General features: G+C 39.8%; 1 protein-coding gene across 1 annotated transcript in view; it reads right to left on the bottom strand.

The window, feature by feature from the left end:
• The window catches only part of LOC122995259 (polypeptide N-acetylgalactosaminyltransferase 10-like), an 83,294-nt gene that overhangs the window by 46,238 nt on the left and 18,502 nt on the right, over positions 1–18,554 (bottom strand). Inside the window, exons 2-4 of the mRNA XM_044370341.1 lie at positions 17,326–17,428; positions 12,739–12,877; positions 9,274–9,440 (exon numbers count right to left, since the gene is read on the bottom strand). Coding sequence (XP_044226276.1) covers positions 9,274–9,440; positions 12,739–12,877; positions 17,326–17,428 — 409 coding nt within the window. The remainder of the gene's footprint in view (positions 1–9,273; positions 9,441–12,738; positions 12,878–17,325; positions 17,429–18,554) is intronic.

The following is an 18,554-nucleotide window of genomic DNA, read 5'->3' as shown; positions in this document are numbered from 1 at the left end:
CAGTAGTGATTTGAGAAGTTTTAGGAATGTTTTGGTACTTTTTTGCCCTTGAAAACGGGTTCAGATTTGAATCCATTGTAACTGTATAACAATCCAGTAGCTACAGCAACAGCTGCTGTCCACCATGAAGAAGTAAGCTCCAAACCTTTCAGAACCTCATTTCAAGGCTACAGGGGGTCACTATTTGATATGTGGACAAATACAGTATATAACAATAAAGCAGTCACTGAAGAGCCTGTCCTTCCAAGAAAAATGTCCCTATAGGTCGTAAATTCAGTCGCCAAAAGCAACCTACAATTATGTTTTAGTGACAGACGCCATCTAGCAGCCATAGTAATTATGACTTGGAGGAGTGACGCAGTTCATATGACGTCTATATAAGGTGACTTCCTTATGAGGAGGAGGCGTGTTGCGTGGATGGCTAGTATGTTAGTTAGATGGCAAAATGGACTTAGATGCACAAGACTGCTGTTCACTTCCTGTTTCTAATCGCCTTTTTTTTAAAATGTAATGTGGTGTTTACTGTTGCCATGACAATGGGGGTTGCCTTACTTTAAGGAAGTAGTAACCACGTTTCAAGTGAACATTTTAACACAAAACATAATCTTTCCCGAACACTAACCAAGTGGTTTTTGTGTCTAAACCCTACAAGACCTTAACCACGGCGTTGTCACATCATAAAACATAATTATTTTTTAACAGTGATTTGTAACTGTTTTGGAAAGTGGCATATTACGCTCCAAGGGGTCGTTCTGGAGTGCAGGTACAAACGATTTATGTGGTCGTTTAATTTTGAGGACTTGTTGTCACTGAAACACCAATTTCCAAAGATAATCCTTGTGCCAAGTCAGAAGCACTTGCCCATCTGTCTTTTCAATGCAAGGCTGCATAGATACCGAAGTATGCGTGTTGTCATTTTTCGAGGATGGCCACTGCGCCTTCTGTTATTGGTAGTATGGGTCCTCTTGTACCTCCTAACCACTGCTGCAACTGTGTTTCGGCTGATGTTCGGTAGCCTACTGATGATCTTGTACCCATCTTCATGCAGGCTCACAACCTGCGTGGAGCCATGTTGCATGAGACACAACCCAAAGCCAAAACTGAGAAAGTTGTGGTGTTCACAGGTTCTTTTATAACCTTGTTCAGGCAATTAGTCAGTTTTTGTATCAGTGGTCACTGGTGTACTCACTTTTGTTGCACTGAGGTTGTACTTTGAGGTCTGTATTGTCAGTGTAGTCTATCTAACTTGTTTGTTTTTCACTAGAAATAAGATCAAATACACTACACTTCACCCTAAGAGTACTACAAATTATTGTAAGATGATACATTTTTGAATCATTTAACATTTTGATGATATTGTATAGGAGTGTGCTCAATTATGAGTTTACTGACTTTTGGTGGAGAATTCACCAAGTCAACAGCAGCAGAGTTTAGGAGCAGAAGTTATATTTGACAATATGACAACTGAGCAGTGACTGAAACTGATGTTGGTTGATCTATGAGTCAGATTTAGGAGCTTTCTTGATCTGATCCTTTGAAGAACTGATGGAACATATGAGGCTCCAGCCGCTGCATACCATTACATGCACAGTCTTGCATACAATGTTCCCTCTCCTCGTCTCCCGTACGTTATTTTCTCTTCCCTGATGTGTAGAAGAAGGAGGCAGCTTTCTGTTCTTTTCTGTTTGGTATTGTATGTGATAAGTTACAGCGACTTTCCCTGACCCGTCTGGCCATAAATCCATGAAATGACTTGGGCTCCACCCGCAGTATTCATTGCTGACACTCATCCACCAAAGCTAAGCTGCCAGACACACACCCACACAACCATTTACCCAGTGTGACTGTCTATAAACAGCAAGGGGATATCAGTCTATTCTTATAATCACAAATCACAGAAATATATAATTTTGACATTATCATACATCACGATAATTTTGATTCATGGTTAAACCCCTTTGAAGGGCTAACCCTTTTACTGGTGACTTCATATGGTAAATGGTGTATTCAGGAAAATATTTTACATACAGGGGCTTTAGATGTAGGTATTTCACTATTTTCTTCAAGTTATATACTGTATGTAGTGGGGAGGCATAAAAATAAGGTGAAGAAAAGAGTCAAAACACGGAGATGTAAAAGATCTGTTGTCAGCTCTGATAGCAACACTTGCTCACTGACTGACTCAGTGTCACGCTTGAGCTGCTGGCTGTAAATCACAGCTGCCTGCTGGTCAGATGTGGTGACAGAGTGGTGGAGGGGAGAGAGGCAGAGCGAGACAGAGACACAGAGGCAGAGACCAGAGAGTGGGGGTCATTCTGTCCTGACGCCTGAACCAGCCTCAACTGATACCTGTGATTGAATAAATATGAAGAAAGTGCAAAACCTGCAGAGATTAGAGAGGCACCGAGCTGCTTTTATTATCTACTCTACAACAAGAGTGAAGATGCACGACTTGTTGACAGGGGAGGTGGGGGAGAGCAGACACTTTCAATCTGCCACTAGGTGAAAATTACCAAGATGAAAATTAAATGGAAATGCTGCCTCCCGATGTTTCCACTGTTTGACAGCAGGGGGTAATTTCATGGTAAACCCCTTTTCAGTGGAAGAGACTGAAGTTTTGCTAATTAGATAAGCGATAAAAACACCATTCCAAACCTGAAGGCACTCAGACAATTTCTAGTCCTGTTCTAGCTGAAAAAAACCCAAAAAAACAAAACAAAAAAAACAAACAAGAAAGTGGTATGAGCATCTCAGAATCTCATCACAACCAAGGATGGCACTGAAATGCAAGATGAAGATAAATGTGGAACCTTTGCCTGCAAACCAAAGTCTGGACTGAGACTAATAGAAATATATTCTTCATGTGTTCTGAATTGGTATAAATAGAGCTGATGCATGAGAGAAGGTACAGCAAAAAACCTCCACCATCATCAAGATCTGAATTATCTCTGCAGGACAAATCTCTGTTGGGGTGACAGGTTTCCAAAGCTCTAACCTCTAAACTTTGTGTTTTCAGTAAACTACACTAGGCGGGATATTATTTGGCTACAGGTGACATATACATTCCACAATTGTGATTGATATCGAGGAGACAAAGAACAAGAATCAAAAGATAAAGGGATAGAGAGGCTTTTCATCAACACAGTAGGGGTCCTTTAATGACTACATTTGAAACTAGAGGTCATTCCTATAAATACAACATGTGTTATCTCATTCACCTCACAGGCAAACTTCACGATGTTAAAAAAAAACAAAAACAACAGTCTCATCATGAGTTCACTGTTACAAGCAGCTCTGGTGCATAATGATGTGTTATAAATATATCAGGTATTAGCATGACTGCAGGCAAGCTGCTGGTGAACAGAGAGAGGTAAAGTAGCGTCAGCAGAGCCGACTGATAGTTTCAATATGTGTGTGTGTGTGTGTGTGTGTGTATGTGTGGGTGTGTGTGTTATGAAAGGAGCAGTGGGTGGGCTAGGCCATGAATGACTCATGCAGATTGATTCTTATTTGTGAATGACAATTTGATCTTGAAGTCTCCATACACCGCGGTTAAGTGTGCCTTTGTGTGGATATGCAAAGTGTCATAAATTTGATGGGCAAGCTAGAACAAATTTAGCAGGGCTGTTAGCTAGTTTACTAGGTAGTTAGATACGAACTTTCTATCTAGATTCAGATTTTAATGAATTTTTCAGTTTATCTGTTACACAGAGATTTTTCCTTTTTTTAAGAATTTATACATATTTTTGTCTGATCGCATGCATTTGTGCTTGTCCAAAAAACAACTCTACTTAAGTTCACTTACACTTTCCATCCCAGGTGTTCTGCCTTCTCTATATTGTGCTCACTCAATAAATTGCCAAAAGCTTAAATGCTCTGTGTGTAATTTCAGGATTTGTGCTGACCTCTGGTCCAGTTTTGTGAAAAGCGTAAGTGTTTAAGTAATAAAAGGTACAAGAGCTGTGAAACAACAACACGGTAAACTGATGATATTCTCTAGTGATATTATATTTCAAGAAAGAAGAACAAGAAGACAACTTTTAGAACTTTACAGACATTGCAATTAAAAAAAACTGAATATCTTACCTGGACCCAAGATGAACTGTTTGTCAAAATGAATGAATTATTTATCTTATTTAAAAGAAAATGCTATAAAACCCAATCTCATTAGCAATTGGAGTTTGCTGGTGAGTCGCCTCTAATTAGTAAGAGGTCTTGTGTCTGTTACCTTATCCAACTCCAAACTAGCTGTGTAAACCTCCTATGAATAACAAATTCCAATAGACTGGTACAAATTAAAACTTATGTAATCCTTGTTCCATCCAAAGGTCTCACTGACATATTAAACTTGGGTATTCATTGTGGATCTTTCTCTCTCCCAAAGGATAAGTTGTGTTTGAGTGATTCCCTCGGTATGGAGAGGGTAGAGCCTGCAGGCAGCCCTCAAGAAACCAAGTCAATGTGCTGCTGTGTACGTGCAAGTTGTATTTTACTGTTAAAAATCTGTTTCACAAATGTATTGCTGCGCTGGGAGATGTAGCTGTGGGTGTCCTGTTTATACTGATTTTCTCATGTTTTAGCAGGGTAAGTTATTTGTGTTTTGTTTTGGTTTGTTTATGTTTGGTTTAGATAGGTTAAGTGTATTGATTATGCTCATTTCAGCTCTAAATTTTTATTTTTGGACTCCACTAGAGTAGCTCAGCGTGATTCAAAGTTCAAAAAACTCCTTAATTATCTTATTAATTATCTGGCCCTTTATGCAGCCCACTCTGTTCTGATTGGCCAGCTTTACGTATCAGAGTTGTGTAACTTTACCGTCATTGAAAACCAAACATTTCCTGCTTTACTGCTTCAAATTAAAAGCTTTTAAATGACTAACCAATGGGAGACTTTTATTGTGAAGAATTTACAGGAAGTAAAAATGTGCACTAAAATCGGTCCCACAAGCTGCAGAGAGCTGCAGACAACCAGCACACCTCCAACAGGTAAATTACTTATTTCACTTTGCTGTGCTGTGTAATGGCATTGTGGCTTGGCGTAACTACTCTCGGAGCAGAGCGGTGAACTCGCGCGCCGTGCACGTAGCAGATGTCCATATAAAGAAATCCGTCATGAACTGACATCAGCCCAGGCTGAAAGTAGAAAAAACGGTTGGAAACCGAGCGTTCGGAGTAGTCTGAAGCTGCTGCTTTTTGCATTTACCTCGTTATTTGACACGTCGGCCACTTTTAACATGAACATCCGATATTGTGACATTATATATGTCTGAAAATAAGGAAAAGCATAATATGTCCCCTTTAAGCAGAATTTTGATGAGTGCTATGATCTGTATTCCCACCATGTTGCGAAAAGTCCTTTAACTTTGGAAAAAATAAATCTTTAAGGACTGAATCTTTTTTTAGTAAGCAGGCAAAGAGGAACACCCCATTTTGACTTTTGAAAGGTTTGTCAGGAATGGGTGAAAGCTGGGAAGTCTGGACCTTAAGACTCAGTTTAAGTTAGGTTGTGTCTTCAGGTTTTAGGTCTGCCCAAAGACCAAAGCACTAGATGGACCATGCAGGTCAAGAACAACTATGGACAATGTCACCTAGTTCGAATCCAGCCGGGGACCTTTGTTACATCTCCCTATTGTCCCTGTTGAATAAACGGTATAAAATGCTCCAAAAAAGACTTAAACTGCTTTATTGTCTCAACAAAACAGCTGCAGCACAAACACCAACACACAGACAGGACTTATTCAGACGCTCCAGCACACATGTATCACCAATTCATCTCCCTCCTTTTTCCACATTCTCACAGAAAATTATTCCCCTGCTTGGCAAATTAATGTGCAAACCAGAAATTAAGCACTACAGTGTAGTTCTGAACCACACTTCACGATAAATCACTTTTTCTTCCTCTATGATGCACTTATTTATTATGTGAGGTTTCAAAGCTTTGAGCATTGATTTGTGGTATTCTGCAAAGAAACTGTTCAGAATTACTCTCTCCAACAGTGACAATGTTTAGGTGAACAAAACATTCCGGTTCTTGCCCTTATTCCAAAAAAGACCATGTTCCTACTAAGCTTTTTACATGGCTAATGAAAATGAATGTTCCACTAATATTCCTATTTACATGCTTTCAGGGACTTTCAGGGTTTCCCACTGCTCCAGTGGGAACGAGAATCACAAGATCTCCACAGGCAGTAAACCAGCAAGGTGAAAAAAATTAGTGAGCTCCTGCCTGATATACATAAGTGATATTGATTTGACTGATATTATAAATTTATAGTTACAGGCGAATCCAGCACCTAGGTTGTCCCATGATGATGAGAGTTTTTGGTGCATCACACCAAGTCATCGCCGTCATTAAATAGTTGTGTCTCAGGATAATAACCAATCCCCTCCCTCCCTGTTATGGAGAAAAGGTGCGCTCTGTTTTTCCAGCCTGCCCTGAACAGCTCTCCACTCTCCTCTCTTTCCTCTCCACTGTCTGCCTTCCTGCTCCAGCGTATGTCATTTAGCCTGTGCAGGGGTAAACAGGCAAGAGGTTCGTGTGTTGTAAACTGCAGTAAAAACTTCAATTGAGACACATATTCCAAAAGTGCTGTCCAAAGAATGCTTCTAAAACCGGAATAATATATCCCACGTCTTAATCGGAAAATGCTACTTTCAGAATAAGGCCTAATTCGGAATATCCAACCAGAATATGCTGTTCACATGACCCGTATCAAATTCGGAATATCGTCGTAATCAGAATAATAGTGGAAAATGAGTGTGCATGTAAACATAGTCGTTGTTAAACCAGTCTCTCAACCAGAGACCAGAACTGATTGAAGTTCACTTTGTTCTCTGGGCTCTTAAATTTTAATTACAGCTCAAGTAATTTCTTATCAAAGGACAACAGCGATGAGAGAGAACGTTAGAGCAGACAGCTTGTAGAGGTTAAATCCATCCCCTGCAGCTGTGTAATGTTCTCCCATCGATCCTGACGACAGAGGGGCCCAGACCCATCCTAGCTTCTGGGCTATTTTCACACAGTTGAGCTGTTTCTTACTCCCCACCCACAGAAGAAACAGAGGAATAAAATGATTCTCCTTGGTGAGAACCCTAATTTAAGTTGGTTCATTTTGATTAACTACACTCAAACAGTGGGGTGCAAACTGAAGTCAAATGGATAGCTAAACACTTTTTGGAGAAAATATAATGTTGCCAGATTGTGATTTTTATTTTTTATATATATAAATATACTGACAAAACTGTATTAAACAGTATTGGAAAAGGTTCACTATACTGAACACATACTGTATTAAAAAAAATGTGCTTAACTTTAATCGTTTGGTTGCGATTAGGGAATCACTGGTAATGGTTAAGCTTAGGCAATTAAAACACTTAAGTTTGGGGAAAGATCATTGCCTTTTATCTAATTATGAAAACATAAATTCTCATTTGTGGTATGGGACACAAATCCTGGTCATCCATCCATCCAAATCCCTGCCTGCAACTTTTTGTTCCACATTAAGGATGTCATCTTACTGCATTGGAACTGTATGTTGCTAAATTTCTACAAAATCTCATCTGCAAAAAGTTAGTCCTCATTTCTAATGCGCTTTCATGTGCTAAAATAAATGATAATTTAATGAAAAAGTCAAATCAATTAGGTTATTTGTTGATTTGGACATGGAGATACTTACTTTATTAAACTTCCTGCCTCGTCTTCAGACTGTCACAACTACACTCATGTGTTGCATCATTGATTTTGTTTCGTGATAAGATTTCGCAACATGTTTTCTACTTTCAAAATGCTTTACATACACTACATAACATGTAGATATTACAGATGAAAATATTTGAAAATAACAAGACTTTTAATTAAGTGTCCTGGAGTTTGACAGTCTTGATGATTATAGTGTTACTTTTGCCTGTTTTTGTTTCCTCTCTGCTCAGCAGCAGCCGTGGGAGGGTTTCGTCTCGGAGCTCTGATGGGTGTTAACCTCCAAATGAGTGTGAGGCAGCGGAACATCTCATTACCGTGGAGACAAGAAGTAAACACATCCTTCAACGAGGGACCGTGACAGAGAGCACTAATTAACAAGGAATTAAACACTTTCTTATGAGGGCTTGTGAAGGGACGGAGAAAATAACACACAGACATGTCCGCATGCACACACACACACGCGCAAACTATGCAAAAATGGAAAGGAAATGGGGAGACAGAGACACATACACAAACCCAGGTATGCTGAACAGAGTGGACCGCAGCGATAAGTGCCGCAGTAGTGTTTTTGTTCAGTCCGATATAATTAATGATTTCATTTACTTTGGAAATTGGGCAGCCATTATTAAATGACAAATTACTGCAGACTTCTGTGTGATACATATGAGTCTCAATCTCCAGGTAATAACTTTTTTTTTTCCCTGAACCTGTATTTTTCTGGAAAAATCTGACCGTGTACACTCTTCTCACTTACTTCCACCCTGCTAGTCATTAGCAGCTGTTGCTAATGCTACTGTTAGCTAAAGCAGATTAAATAAGTTTAGTTTAGTACCTTTCTCAGATCAACCTCAGCAGAAATTGAGGGAGAAATTTGTATTTTACATTCATGTTTCCTGGTTGTAACAGCAGAGTTGGAGTTTTTAGGTCTGAATTGAGAAACACACACCTGCCTCAAGACTACCAGGTTTACATATGAGTACTTTCTGTAAATTCTGCACCCTGTATATACTGTACATCTTGTTCATACATACTGCATATACTGCTCATTTCTGGGGGGGGTTTCTGTACTACACATAATATGTGCCATGTTACTGCTCATTTTGTTCTGCACAGCATGCTGTATGTGGTTATGCTATTGCTCTGTTCATTGCTATTAATATGCCTCCGGTTACTGCAATACCACTGTAGTATAAATTATATTTCCTGCAGCACTTATCCATAAATAATATATATTTGCACTTCTGGTTAGGCGCGAACTGCATTTCAGTGCCTGTGTACTTGTACCATACACAATGACAATAAAGTTGAATATCATCACATCTAATACACTAAATGACTGTTAATGCTTATGTACTGGATATATTATCATATTCTTAAATGCCTTTTTAGTGCAATACAAACACAAGTTGGACAAGCATTTGTTGGGGTACTTGAAGCTGGACCGTTACATAATTTTTTCAATTTCAGTGAAGTCAGAAATCAAAAAAATAAATAAATAAATAAAAATCAAGGTGTGTCATCTGTGCAGATGTGTGTATTTTGGTCTTATCGGTGATGAGTGTGTGTTCTCTGTACCTTTGTCGCTGAAGTCGTCGACCAGGATGATCTCTGCGATGAGCTGTGGAGGAGAACGGTTGAGTACGCTGTGAACGGTCCTCAGCAGCGACGACCAGCCCTCGTTATGGAACGGGATGATGATGCTGGTGTTGGGCAGCTTCTCCGCATACAGCTTCTGTTTACAGCTACACACACAGAATTAATATATATATATGAATAAGCATTTCATACTTCTATGGTGTGCATTTTACAACATTGTCCTTATTTTTCTCCTTACACTTTATTGAGGGAAGGATGATTCATAAGGACTATTAATATCATAATAAATAATACATTTAACTCCTTAACATCCACCCTTTTTGTAGAATTTCCACCTATTTGGCACACTCAAATGGAAAAAGCTCATAACAGAAGAACTGTAAGGCCACGATGTATGTATTAGGCTTCATTTGACAAGTGACATCTTCTAGTTTCTGGAAATGTGTTTGTTTAGCATCTGGTTAAACAAACAAAACTACATCAGTTCAAATAAGGCTCAAAAAAGTGGTCTTCATCTATAATGAGTCATATTTGAATAACAATAATTAAGACATGCTTTATGCCAGAACTATGCAGAACACAATATACCTCCTACATCTTGTCAACCTGTATATAATTCCAGACCTCTAGGCCTAACTTATCGGAGGTCGGTGGTTTTTTGTTTGTGGTGTCACTGGTGTCCCTGAACCTCTCCAATCATCTCCAATTGGCCAAATAGTGCCAATTGCTTTTACTCATTACTGCGTGATGCTACCGCTTACAACTGGCTTAAGCGGGTCGCCAACAATCTGGGTAGTAGTGTCAGTAGTGATTGGCACAGTCACGTCGCTAGCATGGCTAAGAACAATGATCTCGTTTTTGAGGAGCCCTCCCCATAAAAAAACAAAACAAAAAACAAAATTGGCAACGAAACATTTGCATTTGAAGAATTTGTTTTCTTTGGAATAATCTGTTTTGCTGTCAAATGAGAAAACTATATACATACTGTATGAAAGAGTCAAGAAGTGGTTTAACTACAAAACAGTGACCAGACCTTCAGACAGGTCCTATGAGGTCAGCGCAGCAGGCTCTGCAGTGATGCTACTGACGTGTTCCTCCTGCATCAGAGACGCAAGAGGAAAAGAGCTGTAATTTCATTATTTGCAGCATATACAGCTGTTATCAGCCGCTAACATGCGCTCCGATGACGGGTTACAGCGATCACCTCGTACATGATCATCACAGCAAGCGGCCGAACCCCCTGCAAAGGAGCTCATCATGGAAAGAGAGTTATGTTCCCTCACTGATGGAGAGAGAGAGAGAGAGAAAGTGCGTAGTGATCTGTGTCAGGCGATCAAGGTCTGTGTTGAACATCAGCCTGCGTGTTATTCATTCAAATATGAACACCGGGTAGACAGGCAGGCAGAGTGATCGACAGGCAGCCAGCAAGTGAATCCTAATGAACCCTGTCCAATTCCGCAGGGGATGGAGGTGTGTGTGTGTGTACATGTGTGTGTGCTTCAATTAAATCTTGTCAGCGTGCAGAAATCGAATGTGTCAGTCGCAGATCTGGGACTGGCTGCCTCCGTGGCCCCAACAACATGGCAATCACTAAGAGGCAGACTCAAACGGGGGGGAGTGGTTGTGGACAGCCACTGGTTTGTGGCAGGAGTGTCCATCCGACTGGTCACAGAAGAGTCACGAGCGTCTGGCAGCTAGAGGTGCACGTCAGTCATCAACAGCATTCACTCATTAAGCTCTAATAATTCAATTATAGCACAGCACAGCGATGCAGCACTTAGTATGCTGCATGTGTAACATCAAAAACATTTTGAGAGACATATAATTTCGACCAAATTAAGTTTTTCACTACATTTCTGTCGCAAAATGTAGATAATGAACATATCTGCAAAACTTAAATGTTGAAAATGAATTCCATTTGTTTTCCCTAACATCTCCACTCATAGCAATACAATATTATGCTGTGGTTGATTGTAGCAGGTTAGAAAGAGAGCGTGGTCATGGTTAGATATTTAAAAAGTCATGTATCCAGTAACTTACTGGTTTCTCCCTAATATCGAAAGACATGCAGGTTAGGTGGTTTGGAGACTTAATTTCCCTTAGGGGTGAATATGTGAATGTGTTATCCTGTCAGACCAGCCATGTGTCCAGGGTGTAGCCTGCCTCTTGCCCAGTGTGAGCTAGGGATAGGGTCGAGACTTGATTTAACTTAACAGCAACAACATCCAAATCTTTAGTTTTGAGCTGCTAAAATCCTGGAACATTAAAGAACAAATAAGATGCCAAACAGGCCTTGCTACATGCCTTGAATATTTACTGAAAGAACTCTGTCTCAGTTATGTAATAAAAAACACTATTAACAGCTTTGAAAATAACACATTCAAATGCTGTGTCATTGTAAGATCAGCGTCCAGACACCTGAAAGAATATCTTGTGACTTGCGATATGTAAATGACCATTTGTCTTGGACTTGCCATGACGGACTTTAGACTTGATTTGAGACTGGGTCTGACTGGGACTGACTGGGACTTACCCCAAAAGTCTTTACCTCTATTTAATCAGCATGTAAGTATCTTAAAAATGGATATGAATGCATTCAATAACAAGCCATTCCTTGACCATGGCTGTCCAAAAACAAGGAGTCCCATTTTCCCACGCATCTAGATCGGGAGGCTTTAGAACCAAATTGGAGGCCCATGTGGAAAACTAGGTATCTGTGGGTGAATGTTTAAAGATGTTGCATTTATGGTGAGTACCTGTCAGCACCGACAGGTCATGGCAAGAGGTGTGTAAGGTCAAGGAAGGTCTGCTCTTATAAACACAGATAAAAAAGACTCAGTCCTCCAGGGGGGAAACTGGCAGCAAGGAAGCGTTCAAAGCTGCTTTCCACATGAAAGAGGAGGGAGGGTCAAATGTCAGAGGAAAGTTCTTGTCAGGCAAAAGAAAAACCATGATTAAAGGCTTTTCACAATGCCATTCTGGGATTGAAAGGGAGCATGCGGTTCACAGGATTTTCGACATGTTCTGGTTCTTAGAGAGGAATTCTAAAACTTTGTCACTATTTCCTGATGTAGCACAGCCCCAGCAGTAATCCTTGGCAAACACTGCGCCAAGCATCCTCTAAATGACCAGCTGTTCCTGATGAAGATGAAGACAAACTGTAGGTGGATTTCAGGGACTTAATTAAGTCACAGTATTTAATTGTGAATAAAGAGTACTTCTTTTGAGGCACCAGGTGAAGCAATCTTAACACAACACATCGATACCACGCCAGATCAGGTTTGATCCTAACCATGTTTGTGATTATCACAGAATTCATTGTAGGGCCCTTTTTTGACCTAAAGGGCTGGTGAAAACTACTGTTAGCGATAGTGTCTTTATTTACTGTAATAAGTGCTTTCATTCATTTACCTGGAGGGACAAACACACATACACAGGACTCACTTTTGATGGCGGATATCCGGGAGGGAGCGGTTTAGGGAGATCCGGTTGCTGATGTAAATGTTGAAGCCGTTCTCCCTGTAGGCCTGGTCCATCCGGTCAGCGTCTGTTAGAGGAAACGGCTTCCCCTGTTCACCGTTACCTATCAAACACAAACACACACACATACATGCATGTCAGTGTAAAAACAAACTCTTCATCGGTACACATCATACCGATCCCTCCAGGAAAATGCAATTTCGCAATTGCTATGATTAACGCAAATTTAAGAAATCTCTGCCGTATTTGCGAGAGGTTGAAATTCTGCAAAATTTCTACAACTTTTCCACATGTAAAGGCCAAATCAATAGACCACTTGTGATTTGGACCAACGTTTTGTGATGTGGTAACTTCACATCATCGCAGCGCACAGGAAGTGATTACATATGACTCTTCATTGGTAGTAATTTTTAAAAATTGCATTTAAAAATCCATTGCTTGCTATTTTTCACAATTCCTGCAATTTAACCGCAAAAAGAGCACATAAAATATTGCAAATTGTATAGCAATTCTTGAGAAAAGCCGCTGCAAAATCAAGAATTTTTGGCCACAATAATCACAAAAAAACTTAAGTAACGTGCTTCATGTACATGATGATTTATTTGCTAAGTCTGTTTTAATTGTACTTTGTCTTTTCTGCCTCTGCCAAGCTTAAAAACTTTCTTGTGATATTTTGGGATTTCTTCAAATTTTCAGCATTGATACATTTTTTTCATGCACACATTGAAAATGTGAATAAAAACCGGTGGATGGAAACACACCTAAAGTCTACAGAGAACCTGATTTTGACTTGAACTAATTTTAATGAAGTTTTGTAGTATTCTTAATTACATGTAATATGTGGCTTGCAAGATGTCAACAGAGGCAAATGTGCAACAAAACTTGGACTGAAACTTGGATGAAAGGTCCGATCAGACGAATCTGTTCTTGTAACATAAAAATCTGCTTTCTGTTTTACAAGATATTTACAGGGTCTCCCTCCTAATTTATTAATCATTCTATTTAAACAGAAAGTCTCCTGTGAAAACAATGTCTTGAGGCATGGCCAAAACTCACTACACCCACCTAGCAAGAGATCACAGCATTCAAGCACAGAGTTTGAGAATAGGTGTAAACTGTATATAATAAGGACATTCAGTATCAGTATACCTAATCACTCCATAACAACCTTTTTTCACACACAGACATTATGAAATCTGAGCTCATTTCAGGGGTACATCAAATTACACTGCGCTGCATTAGCCACTCATCAATGCACCGCACAAAACACACACATGCATGGAGGCTGATCTATAGTCAGAGGAGAGCATCGAATTAAAATGAGCTGCCTTGTTCCATTAGGCAGAAATGATCTGTCTATATTCCTGAAGGTAATAACTGTGGAAAATAACTCCTCACTTTAATGGCTCATTTCAGAGATAAACTCTTCTACTTAACATTGTACTTTTCCCTGCATAATAAACTTGTTACATGGATCACTTCAATTGTGTTTTAAGCAAATGTGTGTCTGTCTTTTAATGATATCCTCAAAGTAACACAACATAGACACATATGAGTTTCCTTGATAATGTAACAATCCGGTTTATGTTATCAGTTCAGTTTATAAATCAGTTTGCTATGGTGGATGGCTCTAAATACTACAATAATTGTGAGCTTGTTTCCATCGAGAAAAAGCCAGTAAGAGGCACCACAGTTGCTGAATTCATCCCAAAATTGACCCTGACTCCAAAAGTAAATTAACTGAAGCTGCAGATTGTATCACAAGTTCTCTCAACAGCATAATCTTCAGTGTAGTGTTTGTTACCCACATCCTGTTTGTTACCTTGGGAGTCGTAGTTAACTTCCCACTTCACATTTTTATGAATGAGATATTTTCTAACACTGTTGCTCATGTTTTGTACTGATTCAAGCAGGAGAGTTTCAAAGTTGTGGAAGTGCTCCAACTGTCAGTCACCTAATGCTGCAGAAAATGAATGGGACTGTCATACCATGTCCACACAGCTAAATCAGCAAATCTTTACTATGATGTTGAGGAAAAAAAGGTAGTAAAATGTGGGGGACAATAGAGGCATGGACCCTGACAGCCAAAACCATTGTTTTGTCCAGAAAATCTACTGCTTTGATCATTTTAGAGTCTCAAACTATTTGGTACTCTCTTGAATTTCCAGCTCATTGGCCACCTAAGTATCTCCTAATACCATATAAAAGCCAGTTAAATCTGCTGGAATTGGAGTAAAAAGACAAAGATATGTTTCCCAGAAAAGGCCTGAAGAGTCGTTTATTATAGTGGTTCCCTGGACAAATCCTGCTGCTCTGATCCTATTTTAAATCAGTGGTAGATTTCCACTCGAGAGACTGATCGATCACCATTTGCACAAATATATTCGGATCAATGCTATCAATGTGCTGTGTGAGGACAGCCAGCTGCTCCATGGAGCCAACATAGATGTCACCAACCTCAAGAGAGACATCCATCAATTCTCCAAAGAACCGAACACTATCCTGTGGGATCCTGTGTCATGTCTGCGGCCATCCCCCTGCTCAACCCCCAACCCTCAGACTACTGGTTATGAGAGGCAAAAGGGAAATCACCACGTTGTGTCACCACCACCGCTCAGCCTTTCCAATCCAGCCGATGTCTCAATGGCTGCCATCAAACAATGACCCCAGCCTTTGGGCCGAAATTGTCAACCAGAGGCTGTAGTAGCTTTCCACTGATGCTGTGGCACATACCCGTACTGCTATCCCAGCAAATCCTGCTTTTGCTACAGCTGCTGAACACACAACCACATCAACCGGCCAGTGGGTCTCACAGAAAGTCCAGTGGACATACTCAGCAGAGCAGCTAGCATACTGGCACACCAGCCGTGCTTGTGATTAGATCATCTATGATCTGTCACGTAGCGGTCAAACACAGCCAGACGTGCTCTGCACAGCTCTGCCGCACAGTTGCTGATAGAACATCAGCAGCAATCAGAGAACTGTAGGATTTCATGTCTTTCATGTTTGATTCGGTTAAGCAGCTAATAATGACGCAAATATGTGAATTTCGCAATGCGAATACCCAAAATTTGAGTCACTTGCATATTTTCGTGAGTTGAAAATAGTCAGCTTGAGCAAAAAATTTGCGTGTACTGCAGGGCTGAACCAGGGGATTCAGCTGTGGCTTCCCTCCAGACAGCTGTTGAGAGCAGGAGGAGGGAGTCAGGGAGCACATCGGAGCTGCTGCTGATGAACACATACCAGACCACCACACCAGTCACACCCGATTCTGCTCTAATCCGGAGCCGTTTATATAGTTTAGCAGTGAGTTTATATGTATCTTTAGATGACGTTATGAGGAGCAGCTACAACGTTTGCAAAGCATAGCCCTGTACGATCTGAACTCCATTCAAAAAACAAGCATTTTAATTGTTGTTTACTTGTTGTCTTGCAGATGATGTAGTTATTTCAGCATCCTTTTGATCCACTTATTGCAATTAAATCACAGCAAAATCTAGTTTATTTTGGCTTCATACCAATTTTAAGGCCTGTAGTTGTTGTCTGGGAAGTGCAGTGAAGCAACAGATTTGAGTTTTGTGTGATGGGTTAGTGCAGTTTATCACAGCAAGACGAACAGAGAAGAGTTGATTATGTATCTTTCAGTGTTTACAGATAAGTGTTGGTATGACTATTGTTAGCAGGAGGACTGAGCCATCATGATAGCAGGAAGGCTGAGCTTCAGCAACATCACTGCACTGCCTGCCATTGTCCAGGTGGGGACTAGTCGGTGCCTGCCGTTGCTCACTGGCTGTTTGAGTCAAATAAACAACTAAAAAAACTTCACATTTGATGTGAACACACCATAACACTGGCTTCTGACTTTAAAGCACTGCTGCTTTTTTATAAATCACTAAATGGGGCGGAACCAAAATACCTTTCAGATATGTTTCAGCAGTACATACCTGCTAGAAATCTGTTGGTAATGCCTACTGTCAGAACTAAACATGGTGAAGCAGCTTTTAGCTGCTATGCTGCTCAGCTCTGGAACCAACTTCCTGATGGTATCAAAGATGCTCCAACTGTAGCCAGTTTCAAATCTAGACTTAAAACCCAACTGTTCTAAGATGCTTTTTGTTAACTGATCGAATGCACTCCTCCTTTTTAAATCTCTTATTTTCATGTGTTCCTTTATCTCTTTTAATGCACTTCACCTTTTTTTAATCTCTTATTTTTCTATATTTTTAGCTGTTCATTTGGACTTTCAATTGCCAATATGTATGAATTGTACTATATAAATAAACTTGCCTTGCCTTGCCTTGAAGCTCAATCGATGCTTATTATAGAAGATTACCAGTGTTAAATTATGAACTCAGAACTGTACTCACTGCATTGATTCACACTACTTCTGAGGGAGAGAAATCCACTTTGAGGAAATTAAAAAAAGACAAAAAAGAAAGTTGAACTGCAGTGCTGCAGTCTGTGTATGTGGCCTTGTGTTGAAACAGAGCAGATGTTCTCAGCAAACATGTCCAAACAAAAGAGCAGCATCAGCAAAGAGTTTGGACCTACCGATGCGAGCAGCATCTTTCCTCATTGCTTCATAGTCATGCCAGTCTGTCCTCCGCACACCATCAAGTCCCACCTGAGCGACCTTCCTCATCTGGTTCAAGCCCTGCAAGAGTACACAGAAAACACACAAACTATTAAGACTTTAGTCACAGCTGTTTTTAGCTGCTTGCACTCAGTTTCGGGCAATATCTTGACCACTAAGTCGTTTCAAACAAAAACGAGAACAAAGAGAGAAAGATAAAGAAAATAAAACTTTATTCCAAACGAGCATGAGCATCATTTGAGACTTGAAACACTTGAAACATAAGTATTACTCTCATGACAATAAAGAACATTATGCTTTCATATACAACTTGAGAGGTTTCCTTGAGAATAGAAATTTTCCTTGAAATACTGACAGATTTCCAGTGTCTGTAAAAAAAACAGGATTATCCATGTAGTTCAAGTTTTGTCATTTAATACCAAACAATAAAAAAATACAGGAAGACAGCTTATGGTATAAAATAATATAAAGTTGATTCATAATAATCTATATAATTGGTTTAAAAATAAGAATTGGTGCACTGAGATGCTTAAATATTATAATCATTTCAACAAACACAAACAGAAGAAAAAAAAACAGACTCTACATGTGCTGCTGACAGCTGGGGTTTCACACAAAGCAAAAATGAAATCTGTTTATTTGTATGACACCAAGAAAATGACATTCAATTTTACACACATGCACACACACACACACACACACACACACACACACACCCTCATCACCATAAGCTATTATTCTCTACTCGGCATTAAAATGCAAAAGCAGCAATTTATGAAATTCTCCCCGCTTTAGAAATGACTTTCAGTGACTCAAGATATTATAGGAGCACAGCACAACGGTAAATTAATTAGCTCCATGGGAGGATGCAATTAGTGAAACGTTGTAAATACAAATGACACGTCTGACTGCATGGAATACTATTAACCAGGCTGTTAGCTGATATCACAGTACTGTCAAACAAACTGCTATGGCGAGTAATGAGAGTGTGTGTAAATGTGAGTGTAAAGCACCTACAGTAGGTGTTTTCTCTGTTTCCATATGACTGTTTGACATTTCAGAGACAGCCAAGCCAATCTGCCAAGGTGGTGCATACTAGCGACAGGTTCCTATAGCTGGTTCCATTTTGGATCCAGTTTCCGGTCTGCCAAATAATCTGATTTCTTAAACTCCTGCACTAACAGAT

The sequence above is a fragment of the Thunnus albacares genome, chromosome 13 (genome assembly GCF_914725855.1).
Source record: "Thunnus albacares chromosome 13, fThuAlb1.1, whole genome shotgun sequence".
Lineage (NCBI taxonomy): Eukaryota > Metazoa > Chordata > Actinopteri > Scombriformes > Scombridae > Thunnus > Thunnus albacares.
Note: the sequence above shows the minus strand (reverse complement) of the source record. Positions and strands in the feature narration are given on the sequence as shown.